This window comes from Agelaius phoeniceus, chromosome 2, assembly GCF_051311805.1.
Source record: "Agelaius phoeniceus isolate bAgePho1 chromosome 2, bAgePho1.hap1, whole genome shotgun sequence".
NCBI lineage: Eukaryota > Metazoa > Chordata > Aves > Passeriformes > Icteridae > Agelaius > Agelaius phoeniceus.
The window spans coordinates 86,619,840-86,642,672 of record NC_135266.1 but is presented as its reverse complement, the minus strand read 5'-3'; the positions used below and the strand labels follow the sequence as shown (position 1 = coordinate 86,642,672).

The 22,833-nt window shown below is 39.3% G+C and overlaps 1 protein-coding gene across 14 annotated transcripts in view; it reads right to left on the bottom strand.

Moving 5' to 3' along the window:
• The window catches only part of TENM4 (teneurin transmembrane protein 4), a 1,543,936-nt gene that overhangs the window by 157,122 nt on the left and 1,363,981 nt on the right, over positions 1–22,833 (bottom strand). For all 14 annotated transcript variants that reach the window (XM_077174070.1, XM_077174074.1, XM_077174077.1 and 11 more), the window contains 3 exons: positions 19,886–20,056; positions 14,893–15,107; positions 9,209–9,419 (listed from right to left, as the gene is read on the bottom strand). In XM_077174070.1, the coding sequence (XP_077030185.1) occupies positions 9,209–9,419; positions 14,893–15,107; positions 19,886–20,056 (597 nt within the window). The remainder of the gene's footprint in view (positions 1–9,208; positions 9,420–14,892; positions 15,108–19,885; positions 20,057–22,833) is intronic.

Sequence of the window (22,833 nt, the reverse complement as noted above, 5' to 3'; positions counted from 1 at the left end):
CTTTGCCACATTTGGTCTGAATTTGGGTTGCCCTTTGAGAGAGAGCTTTATCTTTATCTCCCTGATTCATTCCTTTCTCTTACTGCTTCCTTATTAAGAAGAAATCTTTCCAGGGCAGAATGCCTTATAATCTGAAGCTCTCAGATGGCTGAAAGCATAAAGTGTAATGGGATTTCAAAAGCACTTGGGCATTGGTCATTGTATATGACCATTTAACTTGATGGTAAAATCTCCCTTGACTTCACCAACTTTCAGGAAATCCTGATAATGTATTTCTGTTGTCCATAGGGCCAAACAGGGAACACTGTTTTCTTACAATGTGAGCAATGCTAAAAGCACAAAAGGGTCTTGAAATACAGTTCTTAAGGAATCATACACTGACCATCTGAAAACACCCTCTGTTCCAAAGCACTTGAAATGTGATCACAGGTTGGAAGTTAGCTGGGAAAAAAAATTCAGTGAATGATTTTAAACAAAGAGTAGCTGTTGGACTGAAGCCTTCTTAATTTTCCTTCTACAATGCAGCTTCCAAGCACAATAAGACTTTAATCCGTACTTGTAACGTAACTGTGACATGGCTGTGGAGATCTAGAAAGACACACTGTGAATAGTTATTTTCTTCTTAGATTCCTTTTTTTGCAGTTGGAATATTTTTAAACCTGAATTTCACTCCAGTAGATGAAACTCTCATATCCCATATTTCCCCAGGGGATTGCATAGAATTTTTTTTTGTTCCTTCCCACTCTCATAAATTGTTACAAACTAATACAGGAAACAACAATTATTCAGCCTTCAGGGTTCAACTTCTGGAGCTGTACTAGCAAGAGGGAAGTTACTTCACGTTCAGTACATTACATTTTCTGCTGTCATAGCTCAGGGCAAGGCTAAATCTGGCCTTGAGTTTCATTTTAAATGATGTTTTAAGTTGGTGTAGTACAGGAGGAAAAAGCCCAAACCATTCTTGCATACACACAAAGAGAACTACAAATGTAATCTCTTTTGGTCAAACAAATGCCACGAAACCTTGGCAATGTTGTAATTTTGGGTGCATAAAAAATAAATTTCATTTTACTCCAAGTCTTTAGTTAATATATCCAGCCTGATAACTAAGGATGCACTGGTTGGAATGACTGATATGTGAGGTTCAGTTATGTAAGTGCCTGGTGCCAGGGACATGCTCCCAAGCAGGATGCCTGACCTGCAGCTGCTGCTACACAAGAGCCTGACTCCCCTCCAGGTTCTTTTTTCAGCCTTTCCCTCCTGTAGGGATGCCCCCAGTTCTCTGGGGCATCTCAGGCAGCTGCATTGAACTCTTCTCTTCTGGTGGTCTTCTGTCAGAGCCAGACAAAAAGCAGTACTTATGGCTCTGTTCCTGCCCCTTGCAGACTTGCTGCACATATGTGGTCAAATCTTGCTCCTTCTCAGAGCCTCTGGCAAGCTGTCTAGAAATCAGTTTAAGATAATCTATGGAACTTTTTCTGAGATTGTTGTAGCACTCCGCAAAAGAAAGCAGTCACACATCTAATATACAGACCAACTGTTATTATTTAAAAAGTCAACATGTGCCAGGAGCGACTGCACAGACCATGTCCCTCTCATCTGCTCGGCCCCCATGCAAAATGAAGATTGGTCCAGTGACTCCTGAGGTGCTGATGTTGTTGGCTTCTGGTTTTTTTTGTGGTCTCAAATGCAAGTATGTACACGTGAATACAGCCTTTGGAAAAGTGAGGCTTTAAAGTGTCTGTTGTTCAAGTACAGAGTTTCCTTTTTGTTTGACAAAGCGGACGAGTAACTCCCACAACCTTATTTCTGTGCTTTAGCAGGGAGCATTCATGGAAAGAAAAGCATGCACAAAGCTGCTCTAGCAGCTCGGTAATACGACACAGGAATAAAACAAGCTGTGCTTACATTAGCCCACAGTCTGGGCTGCGTGGAAAGAGCTATATACAAAAGTGTAAAAACGAAAACCATATGCACTGTTTTACACATTTCTCCAGAACCCCTCAGACAGCACTTACATGCCATGTTATTAAGGCAGAATTATGCTCTTCTGAAAAAAAGTGAACAGAAAAACACAGGGACTGAAATAACGAAAGAAAGAAAGAAAGAAAGAAAGAAAGAAAGAAAGAAAGAAAGAAAGAAAGAAAGAAAGAAAGAAAGAAAGAAAGAAAGAGGCATATACTTCAGCAATAAATAAACCTTTTCTTGACCCTAAAACTAAAGTAATTCCCCCAATCAATAAACCTTTTGTACAAGCTCTGTCAGATCAAGAGAACTTGCCTGCCTGAAAGCAGCACATGGACATGCAAGTTCAATGCTAGCAGTCCATGTAAGTACAGATGTAGGCAAAGCTTTTAAAAATGACAAATCTACCTTCATTTTCCTACCACTTTAAAGCATGATTAAAACCAGACAAAATCTGGAACATTAAAGACACTCAGACATCTAACTTCTACTGAGATGAATACTTACTGGCATCCATCCTGGCCTTATTTCTTTTATACAACAATATAAATGAAAGTACCTGCCCATTTTTCTATTTTCTCCACTCAAGTTATCACTTGTAAGAGCTATTGAAAGAGGTGTGTACATATAAAAATCAAAATAAAAAATTAAAGAAAAAGCTCAAATCTAACATTAAATAAATTACCGCATCTCTGCTTTAAAACTAAGCTAGCTTTACACATTTTAATTTTCTACTGCTTGCTTTTATTCACTGATCATCAGTGAAGAGATACACTCTACACAGAGAGGCCATGGAAGTTTTCACAGCCAAGCATTTGGCCTTTACAGGCTTCTTATTATTTAATTATCTTTGAGACATGTCCTAATTTCCTCTTTATTAGAAATGCCTTACATCTTCAATAGCAAAATCCAGAAATAATAATTTTGCCTGCCATTATGGTTTGGGAAGAAGGGTTATTATGCAAGAATTGTTTCAGACACTTGCATAGAGAAAAAAGGTCATTACAAGTAACATCTAGATTTGAAACAATTGGTCTGACTTCCTGTTCCTTGGAAGTGCTGTTGATCTTAGCAGCAGCAGGCAGAAAGCTGCAGTTAACATTTAGGAAGCAGTGTACCATGGGATCACGTACAAACATTACTGACTGAAGCTGAAAGGGATTTAAGAACCAGGAGGAATGTTTGATCTGGTAGGAGGTGTCTGAAAAGGCGGACACAGAGATAAACTCCAACACTGGAACATGCTCACCCTCTTGGCTCACTTCACTGGGAAATAAGGCTGCTCATCAGTTTTGAGGGAAAACATGAAAAGATTAAGGCTGCACTGATAAAGCTGTTGTTGACTTTCAGCTGCTAAAGTTTTAAGGGCTGTGTCACTATCTATCCAAAATCATCATCACTGTTTTACTGAGAATAGCAAACATACTCTGGATATAAGGAGTGCAAGCTAATGTGAAAAGTTTCACCTCTGCACACCCCTCTTTCTAGTTCCAAATCCAGGCTCAGCCCACACTTGTTTTTTATTAAGCCCTATAAAGAGAACAGACTAGATTTGCACATGGGCTGGATGAAAGTGAATTTTCACCAAGCACACCATAACACCTGCTTGGAGTGGGGAATTCCTGCAGCTCACAAAGCTCAGGCAGAGGGAGTTCACCCCACACTTCTGTCTCGCCTTGTGATACTGAACCTATCTGACTGGGCTGGATTTGGCTAGGATGGAGAGGGCAGTCTCCTGTCTTCTTGCCAACCTTCTGTATGGATAAGTTCAATTCTCACAGAAGACCCCTCACACTCTGTGGCCAGCTGGATGTTTAAAGGAAGACGCTTTGCAGTGCTGCAGCATAACCTCAACCCGCTCTGAGGATAAGCATTTTCAGTCAAGCAGACCTGTCAACAAAATGTCATTCATGAGATCAAATACACAAGGAAAGGAAAACCTAGCACAGCCTGGCAGGGACTCATAAATGCATTTTTTTGCTTTCTACATGAATTGAGTGACTGTATCTTTTCTAAATACTACCTGAAACCTATTAGCTTGGCCACACTCAGAGAAGCTAAATAAGAGCAGAAAGCAGGAAACAAAGTATCAAAAAAAGGGTTGGCAGCAACAAGAGAGAAATCAAAAAAAAGCATCACCCATGTTAGCATCAGATATCTGCTTGTAGATGGGCATCCAGAGCCAAAGTCGAAACAACTATTTACAGAGCCTGCAAAGCTCTGCTATTATTTTGTAGCACAGAGATCAATAACATCAAAAATTAGGTGATTTTCCTTCCTGGCACAGTTCTCATATTGCTGTATTTCTTTTTCTACCCAGAGCAAAAAAAGAGCTGTGAGTGTGGGCAGGAACGGGTTACTAACTAATTATCTGCAGAGGGTTACCACAAGGTGGAAGTTCTGCATGTCCCTCTCTGAAACAGAAGGGCTAAGATGACCATACTCGTGCAATAGGGGAGAACTGAGCTCTTCCACGGAGCAGCTGGAGTCTCATTAGCAGTTAAGGAGTTCTGATTCAGCAAAGTACTTGCTGAACTTTCAGCCTCTTTAGCCTAAGGAGAAGTTCAGAAAAGGGTAGCTGGGACATTAAAACCACCTCTCCTCCTTCAGAGTCCTGAAGATCTAATAGTACATGGGGGACTTTTAAGTCGAGTAACTGTGGCATTAAGAAGCTAAAAGCAAAGTGCAAGCCAGAACAGATCACATCCCATGTTACTCTGCACAGTATCCTGACTCCTCAATATTTACATGAAACCAATTAAGATTTTTCCAGACATTAGCAAAGCAAGTGTAAATAACACAAATGTCTTTGAGACTTTAAGTGGGTCACACTTCTGTATCCCTCTCTGAAGTGGAAATTGCTAGAGTTTAAGTTACCTTAAACATAAGCAGCAAAAGCAATGGAAGCAAACCTGAGCTACTCAGATGCTTACTTTTCCCTTTGCTAAGAATAAGCTAAACACAAAGGCACTTTCACACAGTGCTAAGGAAGCCATTCTTGTCACCTCTCAAACAAGGAGGGTTCCCAGTCCCATGCTTGTTTCTGTGCCCCGCAATTTCTCCTTTGAGCTCAGTCCTATTATGAAGTGTTCCTCTGCTCACACTCACCATTCCTGAGTGTGAAGTGCTGTCCTAGGGACTGCATGGGGTAGGTTACATTCTGGGCTATTGCAGGAAGGGCATGTGCCTTTTGGTGTCTATTACCAGGTGCTGATGTGCTGGCAGCCCCTTATAAATCACAATGGAGTTCATCTTGCACTTCAGTGGAGGAAACTACTTACAGCAGGGTTTTTTTACAGATGGCAGAGGGAGGAGAAAGAATGGTCCTTTTCTTAACTTAAGCATTGTCTCATGTAGAAGATAGGAATGAGATAGGAATGAGATGAGACCTTGCATCCTATCTCGGGTGTTCTATATGTGTTTCCTGTCACTTGCTGGGTGACAAGCTGGTAAACAGCGATGCTCTCCTCTCACAGACAATTGATTTTGCTTTTCCTTTTGATTTCTCAATGGTCCTGCACAATTGAGACTGCCTGAGCTCAGCAGTAACAGCTGCTGAAAGACACTGACTCCACAGATGCTCTTTTCAGGTTCTCAGATGTTTCTTGCTTCTACTGAGCAGACTTTTGGCCAAAATCTGTCGCAGATGTGCTGATTCCAGCTGATTCCTCAGCCTACAATTTTGCTTGACTAGACAAGATTGCTCTAAATAAATTACCACTATCAGGCAGATCGTGGCAGATTGTGAAGCTACAAGGTGCTCCTCAAAGAAGTGTTTCTATTAGGAATTTCAGAAAGTGCCACCAATGTAATTTACAAAAAAGTTAATTTATTATTAAGAGACCTTGACCATCCATTCCTTTATAATGGAATGAATTGTAATTCGGAAGAATGGGATATAAAAATGCTGTTAAAGGTGGAAAACTTTTCCAGAATAATATTTTTCCCTCCATCTGAACTTCCTCTATTATTCAGAAGTTTAAGCTCTGACAGGCATTACAAGGCTGTATTCTCCCCAGGTTTACATTCAGTGCGTGTAACAGGCACACATTTTGAAAACACCTAGCCCTTCAGTGATGATGATTCCACACCCATTTAGAAAACAGGCCAAGTTGCCATCTCCCGCCCTCAAACTCTATGCTAACGTTCCTGAGTGGATTTAGTTATAGCTTTATCACATTCCAAAGCTGTATAATGGACAGCCTCACAATTTATGAAATTATCTCTGTGTTATCAAACTGGGAATACAGATGCCTTTTTCCATTTTTCTCCAGTTTTCACTAGAATAATGGAAGCCAAATCATTCCAGGCAAGCACTGCACAGTAATTGCAGTTGATACTGTCATACAGAGCCTGCAATGATTTGCTGGCTCTGAACAGCTCGGTCTGTTGAAACATAGCAGATAAGACTTGGAAAATCAGCAGTCTTTCCATCCAACATGTTTATTGCTGAAGTAAAAGCTATTGCCATTTATTTTGGTGAGTCCTCACTCGCAGGGGATGTTTGCCTGAAGCAATGACTGCACAGTTTGGCTTTATGAACTTATCATTACGATCACCATTATCAATTTTGTGCTTTCTACTACTATCTGTGATTATTAATTAATGCTTCATTCATTTTCCCAGCAGTTCTATCATCCTCACAGCATCTCCAGAGAAATGTCACTCTCCTCAGTTTTACACAGTGAGCAGCTGAAGCATGAGCCTAGGCTGGGGAGGAATTAACACATCAATCACAATTCAGGAGTTCTAGGCTGCTGGTCTGCTTCTCAGATCATTGGATCCTACTTCCTCCTGCATCACAGCTATACTTTTCAAACTTGCTCTTACTGTAAACCCTATGTTAGTGGAATAATAAAGGGAGATATTTTAGGTGGTCTTGCCACAGGAATCAAATGAAATGGCAGCTTGCCTCTGACAGTCAACACAACTCCTTTGAAGGTTCCTAACCCTGCACAGACAGATCTAAGGCTCCCATCATGTGTGACTTGATTTATTTGTTTTGTGTTGCAATGTTACACACTGGTTCATAAGCACTGTCAGGTTGCCTTATTCTCTTCACTTGGGCAGTGAAAAAAAATAGTATCACTACAGTACCACAGTATTTATGTACTTACAATCTAGCAACCATGTCTTGCCAGACTTCATGAATACACTAGAAAGGCTCTGAAGCATTAGAGTTACATAAAACACCTGACTGTTCATTTTTTTTATTTCAAACAACCTGTTGAAAACTAGATGGAGGAGAAAGGTACCACCTTGTTAAGGCTATTACAGTGATTGTTATGGTACTTATACAAATGCTGCACTTTTCTGGACAGATTCTAGCCAATAAGCCACATTTTCCTACCTAAAATTTTTACTCAAGTCTGTTTCAAAATTCATAGCTTGTACTTAAACAGGTTTTTTACACTACAAATTTGTGTTGATATAAAGCTGCCAGTGGATAAAGTGATTCCCACCTGTGGAGCAAAAGAAAACTTCCTTGTTTCTGAATCACAGAAACCTTGAATGATTCAAGGTCAGCAGGGGATATATTGAATATATCATGGGCTCCATATCGTGGACTGCTCTGTTTATCATGCAGCCATGAAGGTACAGCAGAGCAAAACAAAAAAAAATAAGATTGCCTTGAAGACAATCTGACATGCTTCTCACCCTCACCATTCCCTTGATGCTCAAAAGCAAATTAAGAATGCTTCTTTTCTTTTTTTTTATCTCCTTGTTTTTCCCTATATTAGTGCAATAAGGCCAAGAGAAAAGTCTGGCTAGAACACTTAAGCATCACTTTGAAAACAAGAACAATAGTGACAGTGCTTTAAACATGTTTTCTGCTCTAAGAGCCTTACTGATTTCTTTCCTGTGATGGGAAATTTTGAACTGAAGACATTCTTCAACAAGGAGAAAAAGCTGCCTTCAGAAGAATATCTTAAGCTTCTGTGGTTGTTGTAAGTAAAAAATCAAATTAGTAAAGTAAACTAAATGGAAGTAAATCTGCATTCTATAAAGTAAGACTTCAATTTCCTAAGCTAACATACTTCTAGAAGTAACTACCGCTAGTGTTGCTCAGCTGCAAACAAGACAGAACATCACATTCCCAGGTTTTAAATTTAAAACACAGTATTACAGCAGTTTCCATTTCTGCATTAGATAAACTTTAGTGCTAAAATGGAATATTGGGATGTTAATGACTTTGCTTTAGTAAGACCTAAACTTTGTAATTAACCTGCCAAGACAAATTACAGCCCCTAGCTCTTAGGTAACTATTGCAGACAGCTGAGACTCAACACCAATGCCTCTGTTGGGAGAGGGATTAATGGCAGCTTTGGAATGAGTCTGCTTTTTTCTGCAAAGAAAAAAAGTCCATTAAACACTGCGGTCAGAAGAAAGCTGAGTGCTAGTTTTATGGACTAATCTTTAAATTACAACCAAATGAATTTTGGTATATGAACAGTTTAAGCAGGTCAAACAAATGTAAAATTAAATATTACTGAATCGGAAACAGATTTAGATATTTGCAGGGTGGAAGAAGAACACTCAGTGTGCTGTCAGGCACCCACTGGCAGCATCTTTTTCTCCTTGGACAGCAACAAATCCATGCCTGTGAGCTGAACTGACAGGGCATTTTACTGCCAGAGAAGTCAGAAGACCTATTTAGTTAATTTGTTCTTAAGCAATCTCAGCTTCCTTCTGTTACCAAGGAGAAACAGGGATTCCTGTTTCTGTGGTTGCTACTACCAAGGCTTACAGTGCCCTTTATTGGAGTTTTAACACCAGTACTCTGCCTGAACTCCAGCTTGAGTGATTTTGATGGTGTTCAATGGCAGAACTGTCTGTCACACAGAACTGGGGAATGGTGCTACTGTCTGTTCTTCAATCACTCCTACACCTCTGCTACAGAAAGAGAAAAAACCCCATCAAACAAACAAAAAATCAAACAAAACCAACAAAAGCCAACTAAATAAAAGGAAAATCAAAGTAAGAAAATAAAGCAAGGATTTTCCAGCTTGTAATCCATGTTTGGCACTGTGCAGAATCTTGTTACGATTATAGTTACTTAAAAGACCTACAAAATACTTACTCAACATTTAGGGTCTAACAGTATTCAGCATATTGCTAAATACAATCCCCTCCAAGCATTTTCTCCAAACCACACAAAGCCATCATGCAATTCGAGTATGTGCATTAATACCTGGCCCCAAGGCGTACTTAGGAGTGTAGGAATAATAGAGGAAATCCTTACCAATAGCAGTAGTAAGAAAAGAAACCACTTCCGATTCCTTGCCATCATTGTAGAAGGCTAAATGCCATATTCCTGAATCTAAATACTGGATAAATCCTGTCTCGTGGCTGGCCAAGGGCACAAAAGCTCTGTGCTGCCGCTGAGGTCCTTCCAAGCTTCTTGCCTCCTGGGTCAGCAGACGTCTTCCATCAAGGAGCTCGACAAAGTCAAACTGAAACATAAGAGGGAGTGATGTTTGTGTGCTTATCAGGTATCCTCAAGCTTAGTCTCTTATTCTGGGTCTGGAGAAGTATCATAAACAGGATTTGCTCTAGTAACTCAAGTACTTTCCTGGACTACCTGCGAGTAACCATTTTGGAAATAGCTAGTATTTGAATGTATTTTCCTGTAATTATATAAATCTTGAAATCATCTTTGTTTAGAAGGTGACTTGCAGCATATTGGCCTTACTGAGGTGTTCTCATTCTGTAGAAATATAGGCAGGAAATAATGAGACCATGCCTCAACTGCACTGTAAATATGACACTAAGCAGCTTATTTGTTATCTTTTATATATCTTGGCTAATATGGAAAATAAGACAGAAAAATATATCTAGCCCAACTGGGTTGTTTGCTGGAGTTGCTAGGGGTCACCAAGGGAAAAATAAAAAATATTTTAAAGTGAACTCTGGTAGAGGTTTTGCAGAAGTATTTTGCTTAGCCAACAAGGATTTTATCTTAAAACAAAAAAAGTGGAAAAAGTGGTTAAAGGAAAGGTGGTTAAAAGATCATAAAAAAAATGAAGATGGAAAAGAGATAATATAGAAAAGTCTCATTTAAGGAGTGGCTGTAGGTATATTCTTCAAGAGGATGCATTTACTTTTTGCAAAGGTAACTTTAACTGAACAACTGCTTTGCGTTAATACTAGTATTGCAACTCCCTTTAGTCCCCTATTTAAATAACCTTCCACTGATTTTCCAATAATTGTATTTTGTCTAGTATTATATTAATGGGATGAGGCAGATATAAGCCTAGCAGACATCACAAATGTTAAATGAACCTTATCTAATCTGACTTGTATCGTGTGTTTAGATGACCAGGACACCTTGCAAGCAGAATCCAACAGTTGAGGCACTATTTAGCTTTTCTATTCCCTGACTTCACTTGGTTTTGCCTCTCTCATCAAGCTGATCAGGTAAGTTTGTGATTTTTTTTGGAAGGAAGAAGAAAAACAGGCAGAAAGAAACAACACGACCTATTTCTGAATCCATAAATGTTGCTGCACTGAATGGCTGCTGAGTGTTAGTTGACTGTGGCATCAATATTTAGGCTGCTTATCCCTTTACACTTTACTGTAGCAAAATTTGGGTGCTTGTTATTAAGTTGTCTGGTATGGTCTTCAAAGTCAACCAAGATAAGGACTTGATGACATGTTCTTTCCTATGTAGGAAATGTTAAAAAAAGTTAAGCTACTAAGTTAAAAAAAGATGTGTTTATTTCCAAGAACATTTTGAGCAATAAGCTATGTATGACATAGCTCGCATACAAAATGACAAAATTCATCCCTAGATTATTTTAATTATGTATTTTTAATTATTTATTTAGAGGAAATTATTTTTGATCCTTGCTTTAACTTCTATTTTCTTTTGGCTGCATACAGATCACAAATTTGGTGCTGAAATGTCTTTTTGAGAATGTAAAAGCTGCCATACTGCAAAGGTCATTCCTTTTGGGTGTCTATACAAGTTAGCTTTGCTAGAGACAGAGTTTCAGTTTAGGAAAAATATGACATATATATATGTATATAAACTATAAAAATATGCAATCTAAAATCTAACAATACAAGGCAAGTATAAATTCTAAACACTTGCATTTAAAAATGTGCATTTCTGTTTCAACTGTGCCCTGGGGGACATCAGGCACAGCACTGCCAGCTGGGCAAGGGGGGGGATTGTCCCACTCTGCTCAGCACTGGGGCAGCCCCACCTCGAGTCCTGGGGTCTGTTCTTGGTGCCACAATATAAGAAAAGCATTGAGCTCTTAGACAGTATCTAAAGGAGGGCGATGAGGATGGTGAAGCTCTGGAGGGGAAGCTGCATGAGGAGTGGCTGAGGCCATTGGTCTGTTCAGCCTGCAGAACAGGAGACTGAGGGCAAATCTCACCGCAGTCTGCAACTGCCTCATTGAGGGGAAGTGCAGGGGCAGACACTGATCTCTTACTTGTCTGTAGTGACCAGTGACAGGAATTGAGGAAATAGCCTGAAGCTGAGTCAGGAGAGGTTAAGGTTGGATATCAGGAAAAGGTTTTTCACTCATAGTGTGGCTGAACAGTGGAACAGGCTCCTCAGGGAAGTTGTCACAGAAGTGTTTGGACAATGCTCTCAGGCACATCTTGGGGTCTCCTGTGCAAGGCCAGGAGTTGGACTCAGTGATCCCCATAGGTCACTTCCTACTCAGCATATTCTATGATTCTATGAAAACAGAAGGATTTAAGAGGATACTGGCAAGTAGTTGGTTTGAAAGACACTTTGGGACCCAGGTCTCTGTAGCCACTCTGAGCATAAACTCCTGCCTAGGCTGATGCCTCCTCAGGTCTCAGTGTGACCATGCCTGACACAGCTGAGCAGGACAGTGACAGAGGACATCATCATGGTGTCTGGGTGCTGGGAATGTCTCAACAGAGCTTGAATTTGAGTAAGGAACAAGCGAACTGGAGAAGGTAAAACCAGTAAGAGAAAACCTAAAGTATTTTCATATTCATTTTGGAGCATGATGCAACAGCTTGACTCGACTTTTAAAATAGAATTCAAGAAACCATAGGTAAAGTTCACTTCACCGAGTGCTGCTATCTCCATGGCAGCTTGAATTAGTTTTCTAGAATCACTGGATTGCAAGCAGAGATACTTCTAGGATGCAACCTGCCTCATTGTAAAGCAGACATCTAAGAAATATCCTGTGGATTGTGCTTACAAGCATCCACTTCCTGCTATATATTAGATGTAGTGAGATGAAAACAATTTCAAGGCACTCAGGTACAGTGAGCTGCTGCTGTTCTACTTCAGTCTGGGTTATGCTTACTTGGGGCTTTCTGCCAAAAACAAAAGGTTTTTTTAATAAATATTTGCAAGATGCTGCTGCATATGTTGATGAATTTGGCCAAGCTACTAGTTACTAGTTGTAAATATTAACTGACCCACAAATGGATTGGGCTTTATTGCATTTTAATACATTCAAAGATTTTTAATAGGCAATTAGTTACTGCTAGCAAGGAAATGATTGATAAAATACCATGTTAATCAATTCAAACTGTACAAATGGAAAAAAGCCCTCTGCAAGCAGTGATGACCTATCCCTAAAATTCATGATTTATTAAAATGAATTTAAAAAAGGATTTGATCTAGGAAGATTAAATCTAATAGACCATAACAAAATTGTGTAACTTATTATGATTTGTTGAGAAGAATGAGAAGAAATGCCTTTTGTTAATAGTAAACTATTATGGGCTTCTGCATGATCTATTTCTAAGACTACAGAAATTTGGAACTTACATTTTCTTCCTACTTATTAGTAGTGACCATAGTTGTTGGCAATCTAGAATAGAAAACAATCACCACAGCCAGAGAATGTTTCCCAAAGAGAATTTGGAATAGTTTGCTATTTAAGCATGGATGGCCATGACTTTGAGCCTTGTATTGGGTTTGCATGGCCAGGTTTTGGTAGCAGGGGGGGCTGCAGGGGTGGCTGCTTTGAGAACCTGCTGGAAGCTCTCCCTGTGTCTGACAGAGCCAATGCCAGCCAGCTCCAAGACAGACCTGCCACTGGCCAAGGCTAAGCCCCTCAGTGATGTTAGCAATTGTCATCTCCTTGATAACATATTTAAGAAGGTAAAAATATTGTTGCACAGAAGTAACTGCAGCTAAAGAAGAGGGGAGTGAGACCAATTATACAGACACAAGGTCAGTGTGGAAGGAGAAGCAGGAGGTGCTCCAGGTGCTGGAGCTGAGATTCCCCAGCAGCCTGTGGCACAGACCATGGTGAGGCAGCTGTGCCCCTGCAGCCTGTGGAGCTCCAAAGAGGAGCAGAGATCCCCTGCAAGCAACCTGGTGAGAAGACCATGCAGGAGCAAGTGGATGCCTGAAGGAAGGCTGTGACCCCATCCCAAGCCTGTGCTGGAGCAGGCTCCTGGCAGGACCTCTGGCCTCATGGACAATGGTACCCACACTTGAGCACATCTGCTTGCAGGAATTATGATCTCATGGGAAACCAATGACTGCACTCTGTGGAAAAAGTGAGGTTTATTTGTTAAATTTTAGGTTTTTTACTTAAACAATTGAACTTATCTGTGTAATAACTTCTGATCCATAACAAAATTTAAGATGATAATAAACAAATAAAATGAATACAGAGTTCTGATCTAAAGTTAGTACTATGCAATCATGACTTGAGTTTTTCTTTAACTAACACAGGATTTTTAAGTGATAAATGTTTGAATCTCTCTGTAAAAAGAGACTGATTAGAAAAGGGCAGTAACACCATTACTGTGGTACTGGAATTATGATGTGCTGATCCTACTGAAATATTTTAATTTTGCAGAAAAGTACATAGAAAAGCATAGATTTATGACATCTCTTTGACAGAAATAAGTGGGAGGTGTGTTAATATGTATCAAATACCATATTATCCACAGAGATCATAATAAACATATTTATTTGTTCAAAAAAAGGCGGGATATTTCTATAAATCTCTAGTATTTTCAGCTAATAGTAGAGGGCAAGGGCAAGATACACTAACATAAACCTGCTAATTCTTTGATAACCTGCTGATGCAAGTGGGAGTAAGATACTTTGCACTACCAGTGTATTATGCCCTAATGTATTAATCAATCTGGGTAAGAGCAGCTTAGAAGCTGAAACAGAGAGGAGAGAAAAAAAAAAGTATAAATTCCTTACTTAAGGGGATGGTTCTTCAGAGTTTTTCTCACAAAGTGATTTTTTTATATGTTTTTTTTTATCAAGGTGTATTAAAAAAGCATCTGCTTTCATTTTAGTCCTACAGAATAGTAACTTAGATCTTGATTTCTGCCTAAGTTGGTGGCTTTCTGTAAAAAGTTAGTTTTCTTTTTTTATAACTAATTACTGGGCCCTGACAAACCTCAGTCTAAGCAGATAGTCAGCATACATCATGTGAAGGGTTGGCTAAAGGCATTCTGACATGGAAGACAGAAGTGAATCTTGCTCCCATAATGGTGACCAACTGGGGTCTTGCTGCCCTTACCATGAGACAGGAAAGGCAATGGCTGAAAGAGAGACAGACCTGATGAATATTAATCTGCTTAAGAAAAGATTCCTTTGGATGCCTTTGTGCAAAGCACTGGAAGAAGGAGGTGGTATAATCTGATTTTGGAGCAACCAGCTGGTAGCCTCAGTTACCACCAGCCTCACAAAACCCTCCTCCTCTGGCAGCCTGCTGCCTCAGGCAACTGCCTGCTCTTCCCCTGCCTACAGCCTACCAGATTAATTTGTGTAAATTTTTTCAATTATCCCTTGATTCACGTTCTCTGGATAAATGATCTTGGGCATCTTACAAGCATGCAACAAACTCCTGAAAGAAACAGATGAAATAATACATCATACAAACATCAATTTGAGACAACATAATTTAGTAAGTGAAACATAATTTAATTAAAGAAATAAGGTCCCATTACCTGTGTGTGTGATGGTGGGAGTCCTTTTCTGCCATAGATGCCAACGAGAGCAGCCTTTCCTAAAGACACATTGAATTTCAGATGCACTGGGTGGTCGATGAACACCTGAGATCTCCAAAAGATACCAGGAGGGATCTTCTGTGTGGCTCGTCTGCCTACATCAATTTCTCCAGAGTCTATAAAACTGTCGTCTGGAAAGAAACTACTGGGCTTTCCTGCCAAAACACAGGAACAAAATTCTTGAATTAGTCTTTAGATCCTGAAAGTAATCTAATCATACTGGTATCTCTGACACTGATCTTGAGAAACAGTCTATTAGTGTTCTGAAGTCTTCAGAGTACTTTGTCTAGCCAATCCATACGATTATGGGAAAAAAAACCTGGCAGGATTATTTCTGGCTTCAATAACTGTTTTGTTTGAAAACGTGAGCATGGGAAGAGCAACCTGGAGAAAAATGGCGTGTTGTTTAAACTGTAACATCAGAGAGTGTGTAATTACATTCCAAAGACAAGAATAAATCATCTGACATTATATCCTACATTAATATAAGTTTAGGAATGGAGAAGTCATCATTAAATTAGTAAAGAGAAGTGTAGTGAGAATGAGATAGATGTGCCACAGAGTGGAATGGTGGGGGGGGGGGGGAACAGCAGCATGAACAATGCCTAAATGGGGAAAGGAAAATGTTTCTCTATTAAATTAATCCTTGACAGTGGTAACAGTATTTGAAATAGTAAAAAAAAAGCAAATTAAAAAAAAGGACTGAGATACAAAAAGGAGACCATATCCTGCACTTGAGTAGTATCTATGAAGAACCATTAGAGGTTTTAACTGGGTTTCAATATAATCTGTAAAATATGCTATTATTATCCATTTTCTTTCAGAAGACAAATGGAGGCATCTGTTTCTAAAACTACGAGGCTGGAGAGCCTGGGTATTCAAATGGGATCAGGACATGCCATAATGTCCAAGGGAGTCAGCAGGGAGCTTGGTACCCCTAAAAACATACCTGAGGAATTCCAGGTTGGAAATTTATGCAGTTATAGCTCCCAAAGCAGATGGCTGCCTCAAAAAATCTTGACCCAAAGGAAGACTAGGGAATGAGGGGCAGAATGAAAAATCAGGTGCCAGAATGTTCCCTTTTCAGCCTGTGCTATAACCAGTAGCCACAGCTTTGGGTGCAGGGCACAGGGATGATGAAGAAGGCAACTGCTTAGCAAATAGCCTTTATTAAGGACACTTCTAGTGGAAAAGCATGTAGTAGTATCACCTGAAAGATTCTGGCTTTAACAAGGAGAGCAACATGTCACCAACAAGGATTAATTATTAATTTAGGAAATGCAAATAAATTTTTTTCTTATCTCCATGCCATTACAGCACAGACTACTCTGCATTTCACAGAGCAAACAATTGTAACAAAATGAGAAGCAAACTTCTGACTACATACATTCTTTTGTAGGAAAATCACATTATGAATGTTTTTTTCTTCCAGTACCTACATTTGAGGATGGGGGGAAAAAATCCTTTCCCATCTATCATGAATTTATATCAAATAGTGTCAGAATTTACTTGCCATGTTGTAAATGGGACTGGTAAAACATTGCATTTTATTATTTCAAATGACATTTCCATGAAGATTACATAATGTTAAATATAGTATTGTCTTAAATTTCTCCACATACCATCCCAACACAAACTCTCCAGAAACAGATGTAAATTGTTAGCTGTCTCTGAAAATCAATATAGAAATTATATGCATATTAACTATTAAGGATGGAGAATATTTCCTTGCAGAATTTTTGGCTCCAGTTACACTAAACCCTGATTTAAAGTCAGCAAGGATACTGCTGGAGCAGTACTTGATGGCATGAGCTATTTTGAGGCAGAAGTTCTATGCATACCAGTCCAAAAGGTTTATATATGCAAAGGCTGCATGTTCACACAAAAAAAGCTACTCTTAATTTTATAAGATCTCCATTTATCTTTGCTCATCACTCTCAAATAAGTACAGGCAGGAAATCTGCTGACTTTTTATCTTTTTTCAGTCCATGTACATATTAAAGGAGATAACAGGAAACAGCTTAGGTAAATGGGCATTCTTTCTGAATCCTTCTGGGCTAATGGAGTATAATTGTACAAGGAAAATCAACCAGCTACATTCTGAAGGGAATTACTTTATCAACTGGATTGATAGTATTTATTTGGCATACTAAAATTTTCTTTTCACACTCCCAGGATTATGAGAAACAGTTCCAACATCTTCATGCAAAGTTTCTTACTGAACTATTGTAAGATGAAAAGATTGAGGATTCTATTAAAGAAGAGCTAAAGACATCACATGTTTTGGTTCAAATGAAGGATATATTTTTTCTGATTACCACTGACATGTTTTATAGATTCTTAGATATTCAGATGAAAACCTGAAGTATTTGATATACCCCATGATTGTTCATTAATAAAGATTGTACATCAGAGTCAATCAGGGAAGGTGAGAATTTAATATGACAGATGTTGCTATGCAAGATAGAGCCTGAAGAAAATGAGCACAGGGTGTATTCTGTAGAGAGATCAGCACTTGCTCATGCAAACGAAAATGCTTCTGTGATTACAAAAGACAGTCTCACAGAAATATTTTTTTGTACACACAATTACAAAGTTTATGTCTCCTCTTGGTGGACAGTTGTATGTCTGAAAAGCACATATCCTAAGAGCTGTTATGCCATGTTGCCAGAGGTTGAAGCTTGTCCTGATAGAGAAGTCCAAGGAGAATCTCTCTTGTGAATTCAGTCCCTGAAATCCCTCTCTGTTTCACCAGTTGCAGCCTACAATAAGATCAGGCCCTATGGACTGGATACTTCACGAAGAAAGTACAATAAAAAAGCCATTTCAGCTTCTAATCAGAAATTGGCTTTTAATCAGAATACCTGACTCCTTAAAATTAACTTCAGGTCTGAATTCTTAATTGGGCTGTCAATTACTTTGCTCTTTCTGTACATCACCTTGAACTTTTTAGTTACTGTAGCAACTCTTCCTAATTTCTTTATATCAAACTGAACTACTTCATTTCAGACCTTGCTGAATCTCTCTGTATTTCTCACAGGATGGTTCCATCACCCATGAAAACACTTAAAAACACACACAGCTCTGACTTAACCACAGTCAATTACATGCTTAAATGTAAGCATGTGATTAAGGGCTTTGGTAAACGGGGTTGGGCTTGAACAGAGGTAAATGCTGTTCTGGAGCACAGCCACAGATGAGAAAGGATGACTGTTACTGAGAGCTGGCAAGACACTGGTAATGATTCATTCAGATCAGCTCTAAGGATGCTCCTAACACATTCTAGCCTATTTCATTCTGATCCAGAAGACATTCAAATATATTTCAATTCTCTTTAAAATAAATTTCAATCACAGACATTCTGGTTTAGAACAGAAGCCTGGCAGCACTGCTAGTCCAAAATTAGTTACACAGTTATCTGATGGGGAGAGAGCTGCATTTGAAGGCTGGACAGTATTACTCCTGCACCAAAGATGTGCTGATGTGTTTTTTAGTCAGGACACGGTATTTTCCTCTAAAGCCTAGAGATTCCCTAAGATTTATACAAAGCACTAACTTGAGGGGTCTTCTCATGACACAACTATGCTATTTCTCAGATTTCTCTTTTAACAGAGCAGCAATCAAAATTTCTACTCGTGTCACTATAAACATGGCTAAAATAAAATCAAGTGAAGGTCTTTCACTTGGATGGCAGCTTTGAATGACTACATTTTATTTTGACTTTTAAAAGGAAATGGACAGATCAAAGCTAGATGATTCAAAAATGAACCATATGGCAAGTTAGAGGGGAAAAGAAAAGGATCTGTCGTGAAGTATTTTTGAGTACAACAGCAGGGCTGTCTGCAGCTTGCTGTACTGTCTAGTAAGGTTTGCTGAGAATAACCTGCTTAGCTGATTTTTCCTTGTAGCAACTCGATGGCGGCCATCAGTTACCAGTAAATGCACTGTTTTAAGGAACACACCTAATTATGGCCTTCATTTGGACTAATAATGACAGAAAAACTCTTATAGGAAAAACCTGCTACAGTAATTTAAATTAAACATGTAAACACAGGCTGTCGGCCAAAGCCTAGGGAACTCTGTGGAAACGTTTGAGTTCAGTGAGTTGCAAGAACACTAGCATACATCTTATCTGTCAAAAAAAACTTCCACCAAAATAACTATCAAGAATAGTCTATTACCTTACTGGTATCTCATAATTATATATAGAGAAGCTTAACGCACAAACAAAAAAGCTTTCTGAAAGTTTGCATTTCTCATTTCTCCAGCTAGGTCTGGCGAGGGATAAGACTTTGCAGAGCTTACAAGTACTTTTAACAGTGGTGCCTCTAAAAAAAGAACACAGTGATGTAAAGCTGCTGAGTAAGGTGCTGCTGAATTGAGGACCCATAAGCTGCTTCTAATTTCTGTCAACACCATGATACTTTACGGAGACCAGGCTTTTTATCTGGCTACTTTTGCAAAGCTATGCTCAACTCTGGAATGCCAAAACTTACAGTGTAATAGCTCTCAGTAAGTATTTTGGTCCTCAAAACATTTGCTAAGTGGCAACAAATAGTCCAACTCAAACATTTTTGTAGTTCTGTAGAAGAAGCTTGATCCAGTGCTCCAGGAATCATTTAATTTTCAAGAGACAAAGTTTTTCCATGAAAACAACCACTCGAGGCAGGGTTTTCATGCTGGCCTTCTGTAGTCTGTGAGAATGCCTTGAATGTGTGGAGAAGGTTTCACAGTTTTATTGCATTAGTGGACATCAGAGGGGTATGAAACTTAGAAACATATGGAAACAGGACTGACAGCTACTAGCTCTAGACATGAAAGACTGGAGAAGCACCTGCTGATGGCAGCACTGAGGGTAATGGAACATGAGATTGGACGGCTGGAGTTTAGAGGCAGACAGAGGACTCACAACATGGACACACACCAACCATACCTTCACTGGTTCCTTTGCCTTTCCTGTCAGGTAACTCTAACCCTGTGCCCCCCGAAGGATATAAGGAGACGTCCGTTGGCACTGGCCAACTGCTGGCTGTGTCTTCCGTGATCTCATACATCTGCCCTTCCATCGGCTGCAGGTGCCAGTTTAGGCCAAACAGGTGCATGGCTGTGGTGAGCAATGAGAAAAGTCATCTTTTTCTGTTTGGGAGAGTTTCAGAACTACAGGGGCACTTTCTCTTTCTAAACCCTCACTCCAGTGCCTTATTAGTGGTCATTGCTTTAGGACAAGAATAGGATTAATGTAATTAGACAGCCCCTGCTGCTTCTACCATACCAGCTCCCTAGGTCTTTCTACCCACTTACACTTGATTTAGATCACCTCTAACAATTCGCTCTGCTTCTTCCAGCAGAACCACTCCTGACTCATGGTCTCCATAACCAGGCACGGTGTTTCACAAACCTCCCAAGGCTGGGATGACAATGAGGTGAACACAGAAAAACAAGAAGTATTATTTCTTAACATACCAATAAATCCTAGGGAACTGCACTCCGGTTTGTTTTGCCATATTCACAAGTGTATTATATAGGTTCTCTTTTTTTTTACCCATCAATTATACACAGAAGCCTTTACAGACATCTCTGACAGCTTTTTCTGGTTAAGACCAAGTAAAAACAGGCAATTCAAGGCCCATCTTGTGCACATGCCTTTGTGCTCTGCATCACAAATGTGAGCAACTATGCCTGAGCATTCTTTCATACAACTCAGCCTCTTCTATTCAGATCAAAGACATATCCTTGAGAACTGAAAACAAGCATCACCATTTAGATTTGTGTCATAGCAGGGCAAAGCTCTCTGTAGGTTTCTGGGCCATGCAAAGTCACCCAGGGCACATGTGAGTCTATTTCAAGGCATTACATGAAGACAAGTAAAGTTAAGGAAAAAGACAAACTACTTAAAAAGCAAATGCATGTATGAGGAGTATGGAAATCATATGCTTATACACCTAATACTTGCCCCTTCCAAATATAAAGCAAAAGAATGTGGCTTGTGGCTTACCATATCAGTTCTTCCATCCCCAACATAAACATTTCATACTCAATCAGTATCCAGCTTAGCTTCAGGCTCTACACAGCTGAATGATCTGATATTTGCTACATTTGGAATGACATTTCTTTTTTAAGGGAAAGGCTTGATATTTTACACTATAATTTCTCCAAGAAACTATACAATGGCTCTAACATCATACCATTTAGTATAAACAAAAAAACCCTCCAAAAACAAAAACAAACAAACAAAAACCCAAAACAAAACAAAACAAAAAAAAAAAAAACAAAAAACAACAACAACAAAAAAAAACAAAACCCAAAAACCCAGTAAAGAAACAGCATTTCCATGGCCTACAACTCTATTTTTATTCACAAACGTACACCTGAGATTGGCAACCATTGTTAGGGACAAGTGGTTAGTTTATTTAAACCTGTGCATCAGAAACAATCTTTATGAGATTACAAGAGAACTGAAAAGTAATCTGAGTAGCTCTCTGAAGACAGCATGTTTAGGCAATTTAGCAAAATACGGGATTTATTCCACTTCAGTCTCAATTAGGTCACCTATCATTTACTAACATAAACAAGGCTGTCTTTGCACAACTACAACATCACAAAACATGAGTGCAAAATTCTTTTTTACCATGTAAATGGAGACTGTGTTTGTTAACAATTTTTTCCATTAGGAAAGAAAATACACTCCTTAAACTCCCACACAGCAAGGAAGCACAGCAAGGAATGTCTCCTGAGGGCCTGTTCAACACTTGTTTTTATACAGATACGTATACCAAGAAGAAATGTTACCAACACTACTGGTTATTTTACCAGTAGTGTTGGTAACATTCCTTCTTGGTATAAGGGTACTTTAAGAAGAGGAACAAGTATTTTCATCTAAAAGGGATATATTTACTTGGCAGAGAAATTGAGAAGAGGGAGGAAAGGGAAGAGAGGAAATCAGACCATGAACAAGGAATCTGCATTAAGCATTTGGCATCACTATGCTTGCATAATATCTTTGTGTTTATACAGACCTCATCATCAGAGTGCCTGGGCACTTCATAGCTATTAACCTCACAAAACCTCATCAGGTAGGAATCTGCTTTTTTCTAGTACACAGAAAAGAAAAGGAGAACTACAGTAGATTAAAGGACTAACTCAATTCACTTGTTTGGGCATTAAAATGCAATTTTGTGTTAATTCACTTAACTTACTGTATGCTTACAGGGTTGCAAGCTCCAAGAGGCATTTCATGCAGCTCTCTGCCAGCAGTTCTGTTATAAGCTCAGTACTGGATGCTGTCTTATAATTCCATCCAGGCTGGACGTTTCCAAGGACCAGAGTGTTACCCAGGTGCCACAGAGCTGTTACAGAGCTCAAGGGCTTAGATGTTCTGAGCACACAAGTTCCTACGTTTAACATGGGATCTTTGTAGTTACATGCATGTTTGTAGTTCCAAGCAGAATGGAAACTGTACTCTTCAGTCCTCCAAACTCAGGCATTCCTAGACAGCAGTCAGGCCTAAGTTCTGCTGGTGCTAAGTGCTTAACATCAGCTCCATCTCTCAGACATCTTCATGTTAGAATGACCTGCATGAGCTTATAGTGGCATTCCTGGTCTAGGCAGAACTGAGCCAGTGGTCTGCTTTCTTTGTAACACCATTTGACTTCCTCTGTTCTTTGGACATCACAACCTAAGTGCCACACAGACTTTAGGAACACATTGCAGGGCCATTGTTTCCCCAAAAGGCTATTGCTGCTTCTCCTCCCCTTAGGAGGAATTTTTTTATTGTAGATCATTATTTACAAATAAAATAATTGCAAGCAAATAAAAGTGAAAAACTCAACACTGCTTTGGGTGCAGAGGGCATTTCTTCCAGGCATTAAAATTAATTTAAAA